A 16,159-nucleotide genomic window follows, 5' to 3' on the forward strand; every position below is an offset into this window, starting at 1 on the left:
CAGTCGGCGAGGCCTTGTGCAGTATTTGTTCATGATGATGCCTTCACTCACAGGTCTTGTTCACATCCTGCTTCTAAGACGAATTCTCCTAAACCACTCTTTCTCCTGTTTTATGGGTGAGGATGCTGGGGCTTGGCGGGATAATAGGACTTGCCCAGAATCACAGAGCTGAGGAGCAGTGGATTGACTGAAGGCAGGGAGGATATTGTCATCCTCTGAAGATTCTGCACACACTTACCTGGGCTTTGGTCCCTGACTATGTGTCATAATCCCAGGCGTGGACTTGTGGTGGGAGGTGGGGGGTAGGAACACGATCAAGGCCTAGATTCCCTCTGGCTTTAGTAACGCCAACAATGCCACATCTCCGTAACTCCAGGGCAGTCTGCTGGATGCTTGGGTGAAGCTTGGACCCAGCAGGGGGATCACCATCCCCTATTCCATGGGAATCCACAGGATAAGATGGGATGACATAGATGAATGGGAACGGTGAATGGAACATAGCCTTGGAAATCTAAGAGCAGATCCACCTGGCAGGCCTGGGAACAGGTTGCAGGGCACACCTTGGAGGACCTGGGGATCTGCTCAGGTTACTAGGCTCAGCTGTTCCCTGAGCATATCTGTTCCCAAAGAGGGCTGCCTCCTGCCCTCTCCTGTTCATCCCTCTCTCTCTCTCTCCTTCTATCACCCTCCCAAGCCACTTAGCAAAGACTTCCCTTTCAGCTCTCTCCGGGAAGGCTTGGGAGCTTGCACCCGTCATCTCACAACCCTAGCAGCCTTCGCTCTCGACGGTGCTCTTTGGCCTGGTTTACCTGCAGTCTGTCCTTCCCGGGACATCCTGCCCGGGGTGGCCTCACCTTGTGTCTGGAGTGATCAGCACATTGCTGGTGAGCAAGGCCTGCCCTCCAGATGCTGACCTCACTTTCCCTCCATGACTTAACCATTCTTGCATTTTTCTCCTAGGCCCACCAGTCATGTCATTACATGCATAAACCCCAATAGTTAACAGGTTTCAGGATTTTCTCCATGAAACCCCCGGGTCCAGGCAAATCAAGGAAGTAGAGAGTTGTCTTTTCAGTTCCCAATATATGGTTACATTTCAGGTTTGCATGCCCAGGGCCAGAGGACCTCTGGTGTGTGTGCCTGGGAAGGGGACATGCTGGCAGAGGTGACTCTTGCTTCCAACCCAGGTACAGGTAGGAAGGCCAAAGATATTGGCAGAGCATGGGGAAAAATGAAGAGGGGGGATCAAAAAGATAATGAGGAAAGAAATGAAGATTTCAGGGTGAAAGAGAATAATAGAAGGTAACAGAGTAGCTCTAATATTTTTCTAAGCATTATTCAGAAAGAGAAGCAAGACCTCAATAAACTTTTTCTAAGCACTGGGAAGCATTTGCACTTTGGGGGTTGTAAGCAAGGGCATAAAGACTCAGTGACCACTGATGTGACTGTGAACCAGTGAGTGACCTGGTCAGGACGTGAGCCCAGGGTAGGCAATGCCACACCTGGTGTGCTTCCAGCCAACCTGCTGCTCCTAACTGTCCTCCATTATTGGGCCCTGAGATGTCCCTGACTGTGGATACCATATGACCTTTCATCCAAACAGGAGCCCTAGTTATATGTGGACAACATGGATTAACCAGGACCATCCCAGGCAAACCAGGGTGATGGTCACTGAGCCAGAGGAAAAGGCTGGTTAAGCAGCATCTGGCAGGAGCATTTCCAGGCAAAGGAAGGACAGTCTGGGCACCAACCTGGATGACCCCGAAGGCACTGGAGGTGGGGCCCTGCATGGCCCCCAGAATGCAAGCGTGATACTGGGGTCTTGAGAGGATCATGGAGCTGACACACTCACTGTCCAGCAGAGACTTCATTCGCACACGCCCACCCGTCTCTGTGCCCCTCCATTCCACCTCCCCCCAGGGAAAGAAGGGCCTGGAGGGAGGAATGGGCAGGGTGTGGGGCTAGGGGACCATCAGGCCCAGGTCTCACACACAAGAAAGCCCACATATTAGACATCTGACTTTATTTCCAAGTGAAATTTTGATGCAGGCACAGAAACACCCCACAGGGACTAAAAGATGTCTGTCATCCATCCTTATGATTGAGCAATACTGTCATACCGCGAATTAGTATTTTCTGTAACTCCAGTAATTAAACAATAATGTTTTATTGTGTTTTGGTATTAAAGCTGTTCATTGGTTCCATGTAAACATTTAACACAAGCCATTAAAAAAATAATCTGGGAACTTCAACCAATGGGAACGACCTGGGTCTCTCCAGGCCTTCTTTGGGATCTGCTCTGGCCGGCGATCAGAAGGGCCATGGAGTCGAATCTTCGCCACTTCCAGACTCTTCCTACTGGACCCCCTTCCATGTGTGACTCTGAGAGTCAGAGGTCCTCTCTTGCGGTCAGTGGGGATGAAGTCTGGTCCCAAGGCCCAAGCCCAGGACCAGGACTGGATGCACATTACTCAAAACAGCCAGTGCGTGCAGCCAGGGTCAAATGTGGCCAATAAGGACCTGAGTTCATCAATGGCGGGAGCCCTCACCCAGGAAGACTGGATGTCATCACCTGAGTACTGGAGTAAAAACAAGGATATTGCAAATACCAAAGCAAGAATGCCTTTATTTCAACAAATTCAAATCCAGGTCTTGTCATCCATGGAGTCCTTGTGGGATGGGAGCCCATGGGTGTGTGATGGTGGTGAGCTGGTTATGCTAAGTAACTGCAGAGACACAGGCCATGGGCTGCCCATCCCTCAGGGTAAACTCAGTGCACCCCCACCAACCATCTTGCAGTCTGAGTGCATGGCAGCGAGTGGCTCTGTATGAACCACTGGTCACACAAGCTCTGTGCCAGTGGGTCAAAGTTCCTCTGGCCACAGCGTGCACTGCAGCCTGAGGGCGTTTGTCCTGCATTCGCTCCATCCTGCAGCTGGTTTAAGGGATAGTTCTGTGACTCAGGGGTATCTTAAAAAGCACTTGGACACTGAGTTAACACAGGCACAGAGCAGTCAGAATGTACCCTAGATGTGACAAGTGGCCCAGTCATCCTGCTGGGTACTGGTCAGACTTAGTCCAGCTTGCCCCCAGTCCCCACTTCCCAAAGTCTAATTGTCTTCAGTTACCAGACGACCTGCTAAACTGCAGCAGGGTACTTGGGGAGCCCTTGGCTTTGGTGACCGACGGACCCGTAGAGATCCCTGGATTGGAATCATGCCATTGACTGTTGCTATTTGGGCTACTTGAGCCCAAGTTTTGGCTCCCATATGTGTGAATTGGGAGTCATGACGCCCATCTCATGAGTTGTGGGAATAATGTGCAGTGGGTGTGCACACGGCCCATTCCTTTCCCCTTTATTCACTGTGGTTATTGGAGTCAATCCTGTCCTCTCACTCGCTTTAATTTCCATTAATCTGTGTGCATCTCCCGTTTAGGCTTCTTGGCCTCTTTTTTGCTCAGTTTTCTGCTGACTCTGGATTATTCTTTCTCTTGTCCCCGTTTTTTCATCTCCCCTCCCACCCCAGCAACCCTTCCAGGCTTCCCTCTTCTCCCCAAACCCTACTGCCCATTGGCATCCCCTCCCCTGTAATTTACCCAGTGGCATGTGCTTGGGGTGGGCCCTGAGAGGGAGAGCAGGTCTTTACCTCCGGGACCTGGTGGCTCCCCTTCCTTCTCCAGATTGGCATGCAGGTGGACTTGGTCCCTGTCATGCCCAGCGGGACACAGGACCTGTCATTAGGAGCCCATCCACCCTGCCTCCCCGCCCTCAGGCCAGCACTACCTACACCCACACTCTGCCACGCTCATCCCTTCATAGTGGTACTTGAGGGTGGGGACCCCCATGTCATCCTTGTAGAGGATGGAGATGGGGCTCAGTTTGGTGGGCACACAGCAGGCCTTGCCCACCTTCATGGGGAACTTGAGATGCACCAGGGTCTTCACGATGGCATGTTTCGTTGGGGTCACATCGTCGGCCAGGGGGAAGAAGCAGCCACCTTTACATTCAAAGGCATCATACTCCTTGGGCGCAATGATCCAGCTGTCCCAGCCGATGTCCTCGAAGTTCACCCGCAGGGAGGTCTTCTGACAGTGGTTGTTGGCCGCAGCACTCCTCTTCCGTCTGACCAAAGACGATTCCGTGGGCATGTGGTTTCGCACATCCTCCTCCTCCTCATCTTTGTTCTCACCTGCCTCCACCACGGTGTTCTTGGACAACTTCCTGAGCACACTCTCCTGCTCGTGGCTGATCATCTCCCTGAGCTCCAGCCTGGTCTCCTTAGTCCCGTTGCTGCGGTCATTGGAGAAGACGACAAAGAAGGGCAGGTTTTTGGATCCCGGGGGGACACTGATATCCAGCTTGTCACAGCCCTTCCTGTGACTCTCCACCGTCACTTCCAGTTTATTTTTGCTCTTGGTGGAGTCTGCCCGGACCCACCGCTTCACGGCACTGGACACCTCAAAGGTCTCCCAGCCCTCGTCCCGGATGTCCTGAGACACCAGGAAGGTCTTGGTTCCCCCAGGAGCGTCCCAGACCTCAGCTCCATCCAGAACGTCATAAATGACCATGTTTCCTTTCAGCTCGTGTGGGGAGTCCATGTGACTCTGACAGGAGAGGTAGAGTCTGAGCTCGGCCCTGGTGATCTGCTCATGCCTGGGAATGGAGATATTGAAGAGCAAGATGTGCTTCTGGAAAGGGAAGTCTTCTGTGGTGGCTATAGAGACAGCATCTGAAATGCAAATATACAGCCATCTGCCGGGAGGGTCTGTTTTCACAATACCAAACCTGAGACTCATGGTTTATATGAAAGGGCACTGGGCATGACACTGTTTATCTCTAACAAGTCTCTCTTTGGTTTCACTAAAGACCTTAATGTAGTAGGGTATTTAAAAGATACATTTGACATCTTCCAAAGAAAAACAAAGGCAGGAGATGTCTTGCATTGAAGCTGGCAGCTCCAGCTGCTTCCTGAGCGTCTACTATGTGCCACCTTTGCATACTATATTTTACTTTTCTCTTCACATTGACCCAAGGAACATGTAATTATTACTACACTTTTACAGATGTGGAGACTTGGATTTAGCGTGTGCAGCTGCCAAAGTGCACATATCCTGTAAAGATCCCCACTTAAAAAAAAAAAAGAACCAAGTAAACAAAACGGCAAAGCACACTCTCAGCCTCAGAGTGCAAATCCTGAGCGTCCAGTATTAAAGGAGAGACCCTGGGAGGGGATGGTGGAATTTTGTTACTACAGTGTTAAAAATATCACCTAAATCACATAGAAAATCATTCAGAATGGTCACTTATGAGCAAAATGAAGGTGGTTTTTCTTTTTTTTTTTCAGTGTGTGAGGAAAAAATAGATTAATCTCAATGGCTTGGTCATGTTAGACATATGGAGACAGATATATGTTAGACAGATATATGGAGCTTGCCTTTTAGCCACACAACTGTCTCTCTTCCCACTTCCCTGGCCGAATCTCACTAGCACATCTCTATTATACCACGGCCTGGTCACAGGAGGGAAGACAAGTTGTGTTTCCTGAGCATCTACTATGTGCCAACATGAGGGGAGACTGTGTGCTTCATGGAACCTGGCAGCATCTGGCAGCCTAAAATTCCAATCCTTACTCTCCCTCTTCTAGGCATATGAACTGGGAGAAGTCCTGAGTCTCTGTGGGCCTTGGTTTCCTCATCTGTGGAATGGGGCTCCATCCTACCACCTTCCCAGGGTTGGTGTGAAGCTTTGACAAGAAGGCACATGAAGCCTACCCAACAGTGTCCCTGGTTCACAGCAGGTGCTCAGTCAGTACTTCTATGTCCTCCCAGAAACTGTGCACACCCCACTTAACCTGTGCCTGCTCCCCTACCCCAAGCTCGTGGCCTTTCACACAGCTCTCTGCGCGCCCTCACCCAGCCTGGATGAGCTGTTCAGGTTTCCGTACCATTTGTTAAGCCCGCTGTGTCATATGCGGGTAGTGAGTGGGATCCACGAGCAGTGCATTAACTACTGGCTGTGCTCTGCGGCATGCCTTGAAAATTGCCAAGGGACCACATCAGGTATCTAGAGAACAAGTGCTCTCTCTGCCTGAGCCACACTCAGGCTGTTTGTGATAATGATCACTGCCTCCACAGCAGTACTGGCCACAGGCAGAGCTGGGATTAGATCAGAGCACTTGCTTCCAGGACACAGAATATGCTGGGGGTAGGGGAGCAGGGAGGGGTCACCGAGATGGCTCCCAACATTGCACTCCCAGACTATAGGATTTGGTGATTAGGGCCAGCCAAAGAAGCTCAGCCTTTGCCTAAAGCAGGGGTTACAGACATGTCCCATGGGCGTAGTGTGATGCTGGCAGTATCTATATTACCTGCAGACTGCATGTAAAAAAAATTAAACCCATCTTTTAGAAATAAGACAGGTCCACATTAAATCTAGATTTTTGTTTTCCTTGGGGGCCATCAGGGGCCTCCCTGGTGGCTCAGATGATAAAGAATCTGCCTGCAATGCAGGAGTCCTGGGTTCGATCCTTGGGTTGGGAAGATCCTCAGGAGGAGGGCATGGCAACCCATTCCAGTATTCTTGCCTGAAGAAAGCCCATGGACAGAGGAGTCTGGCAGGCTATAGTCCATGGGGTCACAAAGAGTCAGACATGAGGGAGCAAATAAGCACAGCACAGGGGCCACTGGAAATACAGCTTTGCCAGGCACACGGCATGACCACAGCATGTTTTAGCCAGGGCATATGCTCAGGAGTCTGCAGGCCTCAAGCTCAGGAGGGAAGAAGTCCTGTGGGCCTGGTTGGTTAGAGGCTGCAACTGCAGAAAAAGCCTGAGCTGTGCAAACAGGTGGGACTGGGTCAGAATCCAGCTGCTTAATTAATATGTGAACTGGGAAAGTTCCCTCAGGGTCTGCAAGCCTCGGCTCACTGCTCACAAGATCATGTCACCTACGTGGTGTGAATTAGAGGACATAAGCCCTAAGTTGACATTCGTTCTCTTCTAGTCCTACTAAATCAGGGAAATTATTTTATACTTAGAAAATAATTACGTTGTCTTCCAGTGTTTCTCAGAGGAATTTGTCTGAATTTTAAACACCTTTTGATGAGTGATAAATGCAGTCTTTCAGTGTTTAAAAAGACGCCTGTTAGTTAGAGGCTAAATAAGTTGTCTGTGTCTAAGTAGGAAGGAGACAGGATGGGAAGCGAGGGGTAGGGAAGGGATGGAAGAAAGCGAGCAGCATTCCTTCAGCACCTACTGTGTTAATGTGGTGCTGGGCCCAGAGAGGGAGAATTTTCTAGAGCAGAGCTGTCTGGTAGAACTTTATGCAATGATGGAATTGCTCTACAGTCTCCATTTCCTATAGGGTAGCTAGGCGTGATTGCTGAGCACTTGCACCCAAGCTACTGAAACTAACTAAATTATTAATTTTATTTCATTTAAATTAACCTAAATTGAAACAAAGAGTCCCACGTCTCAAGTGGCCACCATATTGGGCAGCGCAGCCGTGGACCGACCACTGAGCACCCCCGCCCCCACCCGGGGCGCCCCGTGGAGCCGCCTCTACCTTCCACGCTGAAGCTCCGCACAATGTTTGACGCAGGGGTGGACGTCTTGTCGGTGGTGTATCTGTTGTATAGATCGATCATGTACTGCGGTGGCTCGGCTCGGGTTCTGTCCTGAGAAGGGACCCCACTCAGGTTGAGGTTGCGCAGAAAATCCACTTTCATGTTCTCCAGGAACATCCTCAGGTCGAAGGTGACCCCCTCCTGCTCACCGCCGGGCCCCCCTAGCAGGCGGTGGGCATCTGCCCCAGTGGACGGCCGCCCCCGGTTCTCCAGTGGCTTCCCTAGGGCGGAGCAGGCCAGCAGGGAGAGCACAGGCAGGGCCACCCAGAGCACCCCACAGCACATCTTGGTATGCTCTCACCCCAGTCTAGAGACTGCGGCAGCCGCGGTGTGTTAGCGGGTGCCGGGAGGAGCCCAGAAGGAGCCGGCCTGCATTGTCCTGCCCACAGCTCTGTACGGCGCACCCGGGCCAGTTCACAGGCTCTCACCCTTCTGCTGTCCCCGAAGTGCCCTCCACTTGTTCTTATCTGGCCCTTGATGCTGTTCAGGCCTCTTATCTAAGGGGGCTCTCTGTTAATGAAGGCTCTATAAACATCTGACAAACGCGCAGGGCTAATGGGAAGGACACAGACTGCTGCAAAGAATCCGAGTTTCTCCTTGGGGTTATCGCCCCCTAATTAGGATGGATCCTCTCTCATTTCCTTGCCAGCTCTCAAAAGAATCTTGAGGCAGGGTGACATATGCTCCATCTCCTGGGCCACAGAAACAAAGAATCCAGGAAAGAAATAAGACCCATAAGTCCTCCAAATATGGAAACAACAGCACAAAACTCCCAGAAGCCCATGGACTGACCACTGGGGTGGGGATGGGGGGTTAGTAAGAAGCCTGGTTCCCTGGAACTGGAATGTGCGTCTGTGGCTCAAGTACTTGGTGCCTCGGCTTCTCATCTGTCAAGTGAATTCCTGAGTCTTAGAGATCATGGGTAAAGGTGGCACATATAATTTAGTGAGGTGGTAGAGACTTTGGAGTCAGACCAGATGTGGGTTCAAATCCCAGCTCACTCAGCTGTCCTTACATGCATGACCCGGAGCAAGTCATTTACCTTTCCGGGCCTCCACTTCAGAAGAGAGCAGTAAGGACTTAAGGTAATAAGTGCATCATGGCAGTCACTGCAAGCCTCAGTCGGTTGGGTGGTTGCATTCTGGCTACAGCTTCTCTACCCTGGGTCTGACTGAATGGGAGCTTGGGGGGAATCCCCAGAGGCCCTGCACCTGCCTGGCCTGCTCTCTAGAAACATCACTTACACACCAAGGCCTCCTGGCCCTGGCACCTAAGTACAGCTCTGTCAGTGGTCTGGGGGTGATGGTGAGGTCTTGACTCATGTCATCCGGGCGGTTGCCTGGGCCACACTTGTCAGTCAGGAGAACCATGTAATCTGGGAGACAATGGAGCAGGGAAGCACTGAACCCAGGGCATGCCCAGGAGATGTTTCACCTGCCGGAAGAAGCTGAGAAACTGTGGCCCAGCTGAGCCCTGCTGGGCTTCAGGGTCTGCGTTATTTTAAGAACGGCAGACCCACACTTAGATCTGAACATTTCCATTGCATGTGGGTTTGACCGTAGCAAAGAATAAGCATAAAATATTCTGGGAGTCTACTGTGAGGAGGATTTAAATGTGAGGTTTTTTCAAGCTGGTGAGGCTTCTGGGGGTGGGGGGTGCAGTGAGCTAAGCAGATTCAGGAAGATGAACAAGGGGCCAGGACAGGCAGGGTCAGAGATCCCGGGTGTGCATCCAGCTTTTCCCCACCCCTAGTGAGGGTGGGCTGGAACCAGGAATCCCCAGTGGCCAGGCCTGGACAGAACTTGCTGTCCCTGTCCTTTGGGGACTCTGCCAAGGAGGATGGATGGGAAGGGTGCTGCTTCAGAAGGGCTGCTTGCAGAGCGGATGGGAAGCATGCTGGGCTTTGAGCCAACTCAACTCAAGAACTCTGAGGCAGGGGAAAGATGAATGGGTGCATGGCCCCCAGAAGTGGGGCTGCAATTTCCCAGCAGGGAGCGGGCTGGGAGGAGCTGGGGAACTAGGCAGGCACCCCCCCCCCCAGGGTTCTCTAGTCCCTGGAGGCAGCCCAGAAGCCTGTCATGTTCAAGAGGTGGAGCCAGGGGACTCAGGGGGCGGGGGTGGGCTGAATGTGCTCTTGAAGCCGGAGGAGCTGCTCTTCGATGTTTTCTTAAAAACATGACAGATTGCTATTCTGATGATAAGAGTACTATATATAGTGCAGATAATTTTGGAAATGCAAAGCATTAGAAAGAATGTAAAAATAACCTGCAGTCTCACCATTTTGAGATATATGCAGCTCCACAATCCCCTATTTAAAACTCTTGTGGCCAGGAGGGTTTTGAAGTTCAGGAAGCTTCAGATTTGGGGAAGGATCTTTCTGTGTTGTTGGGTGTTGTCATTATAGACATGCCTGAACCAGCTAAGTCTGCTCCTGCCCCTAAAAAGGGCTCTAAAAAAGCTGTAGCCAAGGCCCAGAAGAAGGACGGCAAGAAGCGCAAGCGCAGCCGCAAGGAGAGCTACTCCGTGTACGTGTACAAGGTGCTGAAGCAAGTCCATCCGGACACCAGCATCTCGTCCAAGGCCATGGGCATCATGAACTCCTTCGTCAACTACATTTTCGAGCGCATCGCTGGCGAGGCATCGCGCCTGGCGCATTACAACAAGCGCTCGACTATTACATCCAGGGAAATACAGACCACCGTGCGCTTGCTGCTGCCTGGGGAGCTGGCCAAGCACGCCGTGTCTGAGGGCACTAAGGCTGTCACCAAGTATACCAGCTCCAGGTAAATATAATATACCTAGCCGCTGTTAACGGAGAAGGCAATGGCACCCCACTCCAGTACTCTTGCCTGGAAAATCCCATGGACGGAGGGCCTGGTAGGCTGTAGTCCATGGGGTCGCTAAGAGTTGGACACAACTGAGCGACTTCACTATACAGTATATGGAGTGTATACTGTCATATCCCCAGTGGGGACAACATATTGGTATTTATGCAGTGAAACAAATAAAAACACAAATCTCCTTTCAGGTCAGGTTTTGTCTTGAAATGAATTGAAATAAACTTCAGGTTTTCTAATAGTTTTGGATTTGGTCATCTCGGATATCGGACTGTAGACCTGTTTACATATGGGGTCATCACATCCGGTCATGGAAGCTGCACTGTCTGGAGGTCCTGGCCACATGGACTGTGATGAGGATGGCGCCTGCAGACCTGTGCCTCTGTGTGCAATGATCTGCGCCACAAACTCAGAATATCAATATGTCCATATCTCCTTTATTGTTCTTAAGTAATTGTATGAGACCTCCTGATCCATATTACTGGAAGGTCTGCTTTTCTTTCTTAGAGCATCCCTTTCCTGAATTGTCCAAGAGCTCTAGAGGTTTATTTATTCCAAAAGAGATCGAGGGGGGATGGTATCAGTCCAAATTTTAAGGCTGGAAAGGGAAATAAGGCTGGGATAGAGGTCCTGGAAGGTCCCCCCGGCCATTGCTTCTCACTGACATGCAGCTTTGCTGTTGGGGTGAGTCCCACACAGTTTATAGCTGGCTGGTGCACAGCTGCTGGGATGGCCTGGCAGATCCACGTTTCTGCTCAGGTCCCCACGATGTTTCCGATTGGGCACCAAGGTGACAGTTTTCTTAAACATCCTCCCAGGCTTACCCTTTCTCCAGAAGGCACTGGGGGGGGGCAGGTGGCTGGGTGGAGAGAAGAGACCAGCTGTGCTCACACGCTGATCCCATCCTACCCTCTCCCACAGATTTCTAGGTTCTTATGGGGAATTTCAGTTACCAGCCTGCTGCTGCTAAGTCGCTTCAGTCGTGTCCGACTCTGTGCGACCCCGTAGACGGCAGCCCACCAGGCTCCCCCCTCCCTGGGATGCTCCAGGCAAGAACACTGGAGTAGGGTGCCATTGCCTTCTCCGAGTTACCAGCCTGGACTCCCATTTTCCTCAAGGTGACTTAGAGCCCTTACTACCTCTCTGAATGAACAGGCCTTGGTTCCTCTGGACAGATTCCCTTGACTTTGGGTCTTAGAGAACAAGGTTTGGGTCTTGTTCTGTCTTTCCCAGATGACAATCTGGGATTGTCAATTATATCCTCTCTTCCTGTGTCAAAGCACTCCCTCTCTTCCTGCCGCCTGCTTGCCTCAGGGAAGGGCTGCCTTAACTGCACCACAATGATGTTATTTCCTACTCCTCTCTCCTTTTTCTCTTCCCCCAAGCAGTTTACTCTGTGATCTAGCAATTCTATTTCTGTATATATAGCCAAAAGAATCGAAAGTAGGGTCTCAAAAAGATATTTGTAAACACATGTTCATAGCAGTATTACTCACAGTAGCCAAAGGGCAGAAACAACCCTAGTGTCTATTGACCCATGAATGGATAAACAAAATGTAGTACATCCACCCAATGGAATGTTATTCAGCCTTAAAAAGGAAGAGAATTCTGACACATACCATGATGTGGAGGAATCTTGAAGATTTGCTAAATAAAATAAGCCAGTCACAAAAAGATAAATATTGTATGATCCCACTTATATGAAGTACTTAAGAGTAGTGAAATGCATAGAGATTAGGGAGTAGAATGGTGGTTGCCAGGGGCTGGGGGTGGTTGACTGTGATACAGCTGCCTCCACGGGTCAGGAGCCCCTTCCATCACAAGAGGCTTGACCTCTCAAGTTCCGCACTCACGCACTTATTGCTCAGAGGAGTGAAACAGCCCCACTTTGAGGTTCTAAGGAGAGAGCATGAACCAGGCAGAGCAGCAGATCTGTCACTTCCCAGCTCCATGCCTCAACTTCTTGAGATCCTGCTTACTCCTGGCACTTTGTCTCTGAACTGTGCCCAAGTGGTCAGCAAGTTTGTTAGAACAGTGGTTCCTAAAATGTGGTCCCTGGACCATTGCGTAGCAGCACCTGGGAACTGGTTTAAAAATGTGAAGTCTTTCCCCAAATCAAAAACTCTGATTCAGCCCAGCAAGCTAGTCAAGCTCTCCAGGTGATTCTGATCATTCAAATTTGCACACTGGCTTTGATAAAAGAGGAAATTCATATGAGCCTTCCAAGAGATCGAGTATGCGTATACTGCCTGTTACGGCATTTGGCATGTAGCAGATGCTGAATAACCAAACGGATGAACAGTTCGTTCATTCCTCTGCTCGCCCACCCTCTCCATATACAAACAAGACTTCCAGGAGAGATTGGACGAATCTAGGATTGGATTAGACTTGAGTAAGAAGGAAAAGTGGTACAAAGCTTGAAAGAGCACCATCATCTTAGGGAGCAGAAGACAGGAGGAGATTTGGAAATCTCAGAAGCACCAGTTTATCAGTGAATGAGATTTTATGTTTCCTGACTTTGGTAAAAGGAAATAGCCTTTGGCTCTAACTTCAATATTTTGGTGCACAGCTTGGAGTCAGAGCTGCCAAAGTGGTTCTGCCCTCCTTGTTTTCCCACAGAAACCCACTCCAGCCTTCCTTGGCACATGCTGCCATCAAACACATTTTGCACAAGCTGGGGCCTTCAGCGGCTTTATGCCACTGGCTCAGTCCCGCTCTTCCATCCTGGGGGAGCCATCTCTGCTTCTCTCCACTCCTCTTCCCCTGGAAGCTCTTCCTCACACCCTCACCCCAGACTTCTTCAGCCTCTTTCATCATGGGCCCGTCTCTACCTTGGCCACAGAAGGAGCCTGAGTTACAGGCTATAGCTCTGATGACATTTTAAGAGTGATTTAGACATACAGAGGCACCTGATGGGATGCCTCAAGCAAGACATCTGGTAGTATCCAGACTCAGTTTCCCCTCTTTTTGAATAAAAGGGTTGCACCAGAAGTTTTGCAAAGGTTTCTTCCAGCCTTACTATTTTCAGCTCACGGCTGCACTGTCGTCCAGTTGCACGTGGACTAAGGCTCTCCTCTTTCAGAGGAAGCACAACTTCAGGACTAGGGCTCAGTGGCTGGCAGGCCACCACCCTGCTCCCTCCAGACAGACCCAGGTGTGGCTAAGCGAATTCAAGGGCTGTGCGTGTCTGGGCTGTGTGCTAGGACCTCTTGCTCCTGTGATCATGTGATGTTGATATATATATAGAGAGAGGGGGGAAAAGTTGTTTCATATTTACATTTCTTTTTAAACCTTGCTTTATTGTAAGGGCACTCAGTACCATTGAGACAACCCTAGTAGGCTGGAGGTGGGGGGCGGAGGGGCATCACTGGCTGGGAAGCTGGGAAGCAGCAGCAACCACACTGGCCTTGAACCTGTCAGCCTTGCATGCTTCTAAGTCACTTCAGTTGTGTTCGACTCTGTGCAACCCCATAGACGGCAGCCCACCAGGGTCCCCCGTCCCTGGGATTCTCCAGGCAAGAACACTGGAGTGGGTTGCCCTTGCCTTCTCCAATGCATGCAAGTGAAAAGTGAAAGTGAAGTTGCTCAGTCGTGTCCGACTCTTAGTGGCCCCATGGACTGCAGCCTTCCAGGCTCCTCCATCCATGGGATTTTCCAGGCAAGGGTACTGGAGTGGGGTGCCATTGCCTTCTCTGGTCAGCCTTGCATATCAAAGCCTATATTACCTGTGGTCTTGGTAGACACTGGTGGCCATATTACTTACCTGTTTTGAGCCGGTTTTTCTGGAGCACCAACTGCGGAGTCAGTTGCAGGGTTGCTATGTGGCTGAAGGAGATACCCTCTCCAAGCTGCATGGCACTCTAAACACGAGGGTCCCTGCTGACACTAGTTCCTTTCATCCCACAGCAAAATCATCAGCACTGGGTACCATCCATCCCAGCTCAAGCACAACGCCCCTGTCCATGGCTGACACAGGGCTGAGCCTCCCAGCCTTCTCCCTCCACCCCTGTAATCCAGAATTGAGGGCACAGGGGAAGTTGCAGGCTTTCACAGTGACCTCAGAGATCTCCCAGAAACAGCAAATGCCAGAGAGAATAAGATAGAAGTATTATAGGATACCCCAACTTTCCTAAGAAATGGTATAGAACACCCTATCTTTCCTAAGAAATGGAAAGGGAGCAGTTGGATGAGAAAAAAAAAAAAATGAGGGGGACAAAGGAAAAGGAAGACTCTAATATTGAAAGGAAAAAAAAGGCATTTGGAACTTTATCAAGCCCTAATGTTTTTACTTATTTTGCAAGTAATTTATATCCTGTCATATTTCAAAAAGGATTAGACATGGCAAACCAAGCCATAACCAATTTGCAGACCAATTTGAGACATCCCAGCCATCCAATGAATGAATCATTTAGTCCCAGTACAAGTCCTGCAGGAATAAGGCAGTGTGCCTTAAGGACCACCCCCCTTGCCTCACCTGATCTCTGCCAAGAGGTAGGCCATGTGCCCAGGGCAGCTGTTCACACACATGTCCCACGGCCATTTGGAGCACCTCGGAGGGGATGCTCAGCAGATGCTGCTGGGCTCCAGCCAGGTGTGTCCAGTATTTTCACTAGTAAACATCTTTGCCGCGAGCAGCTTTGCAGTACAACTAATTGGCCGTAAGGCCATTTTGCCTTAAAAAAAAAAAACAACTGCTTGACAGTTATATTACACTAGAAAATGATAACACATCGGTTTTTGCAAACACTTGGTTGAATTAATCTAAGCCAGATTTTGTTAAAAATTTTCACCATTTCCCAAAAACTTCTACTCATCAGGAATCACATAAAAATCTCTTTTGCGAGGAGGGATTGGAGGAGCTTCATTCTTCTTTTACCTCCAACTTCTAACACTGCATGATAAATTTGGTAAAGATGGCCCGAGAGAACAAACTGCCATATCTAAATTAGCTAAAGAATCCATCATTAATGTTCTTGAAGACTGTTGTGAATTAGTAGCTGCCTCTTCTATATTTTTGAAAGCTTAGCAAACTTTTGTTTGCAGTGTGTGTGTGTGGTTTTTTTTTTTTTTTTTTTTGCAGGTTTTTTAAACTTTATTTTGTTGGAGTATAGCTGCTTTAAACGTTGTGTTAGTTTCTGCTGTACAGCAAACTGAATCAGCTGCATGTATACCTATGTCCACTCTTTTTAAGATTTCCCTCCATTTAGGTGAACACAGAGCATTGAATAGAGTTCTCTGTGCTATGCAATAAGTTCTCATTAGTTGCCTATTTTATACATAGCAGTGTCCACACATTTAGTGTATATATGTCAATACTTATCTGCTAATTCAGCCCACCCCCTTCCCCACTTGTAACCATAGGTTTGAGCTATGTATCTATGACTCCATTTCTGTTTTGCAAATAAGTTCATCTGTACCATTTCCCTGGATTCCGCAGAGTAAGCTTTTGGTTTTGATGGGTGAGAGGTATGAGTGCTCACAGAAGCTCTGTACAGACTGACCTACTATTTACTGTAATGGAACTGCCCCCAGCTAGTTTATCTTCTATGGCAAAATGGCCTCATGACCAACTGGCTGTGCAGCAAAAATGCTTTTGAAGAAACTGCTTGCAGCAAAGATATTTATGAGGAAAATACTTAGACCCCAACCCAGGTACCCCCAGCCCCACTTACTTACCTTCCCTGTATTCTCTTCTGTG

At 49.6% G+C, this 16,159-nt stretch overlaps 2 protein-coding genes across 2 annotated transcripts; one reads left to right on the forward strand and one right to left on the reverse strand.

Moving 5' to 3' along the window:
- Positions 1 to 3,780: 3,780 nt before the first annotated feature.
- On the reverse strand, positions 3,781 to 7,909 carry GDF2 (growth differentiation factor 2). The gene is made up of 2 exons (XM_055566448.1): positions 7,564 to 7,909; positions 3,781 to 4,730 (listed from the first exon to the last, which is right to left on the reverse strand). Exons 1-2 carry the CDS (start codon positions 7,907 to 7,909, stop codon positions 3,781 to 3,783), a joined length of 1,296 nt encoding a protein of 431 aa, XP_055422423.1.
- A 2,121-nt stretch (positions 7,910 to 10,030) lies between these two features.
- LOC129641865 (histone H2B type 1-C/E/F/G/I-like) lies at positions 10,031 to 10,411 on the forward strand. Its single transcript, XM_055566449.1, has one exon. It carries the CDS (start codon positions 10,031 to 10,033, stop codon positions 10,409 to 10,411), a length of 381 nt encoding a protein of 126 aa, XP_055422424.1.
- Positions 10,412 to 16,159: the final 5,748 nt, after the last annotated feature.

This window comes from Bubalus kerabau, chromosome 1 (genome assembly GCF_029407905.1).
Source record: "Bubalus kerabau isolate K-KA32 ecotype Philippines breed swamp buffalo chromosome 1, PCC_UOA_SB_1v2, whole genome shotgun sequence".
Classification (NCBI taxonomy): Eukaryota; Metazoa; Chordata; class Mammalia; order Artiodactyla; family Bovidae; genus Bubalus; species Bubalus kerabau.

Coding starts and splice junctions, on each gene's coding strand:
- GDF2 (XM_055566448.1), bottom strand. CDS start 7,909: ATGTGCTGTGGGGTGCTCTGGGTGGCCCTGCCTGTGCTCTCCCTGCTG. Junction 4,731..7,563: donor GCGGAGCTTCAGCGTGGAAG/GTAGAGGCGGCT, acceptor TTTGCATTTCAG/ATGCTGTCTCTATAGCCACC.
- LOC129641865 (XM_055566449.1), top strand. CDS start 10,031: ATGCCTGAACCAGCTAAGTCTGCTCCTGCCCCTAAAAAGGGCTCTAAA.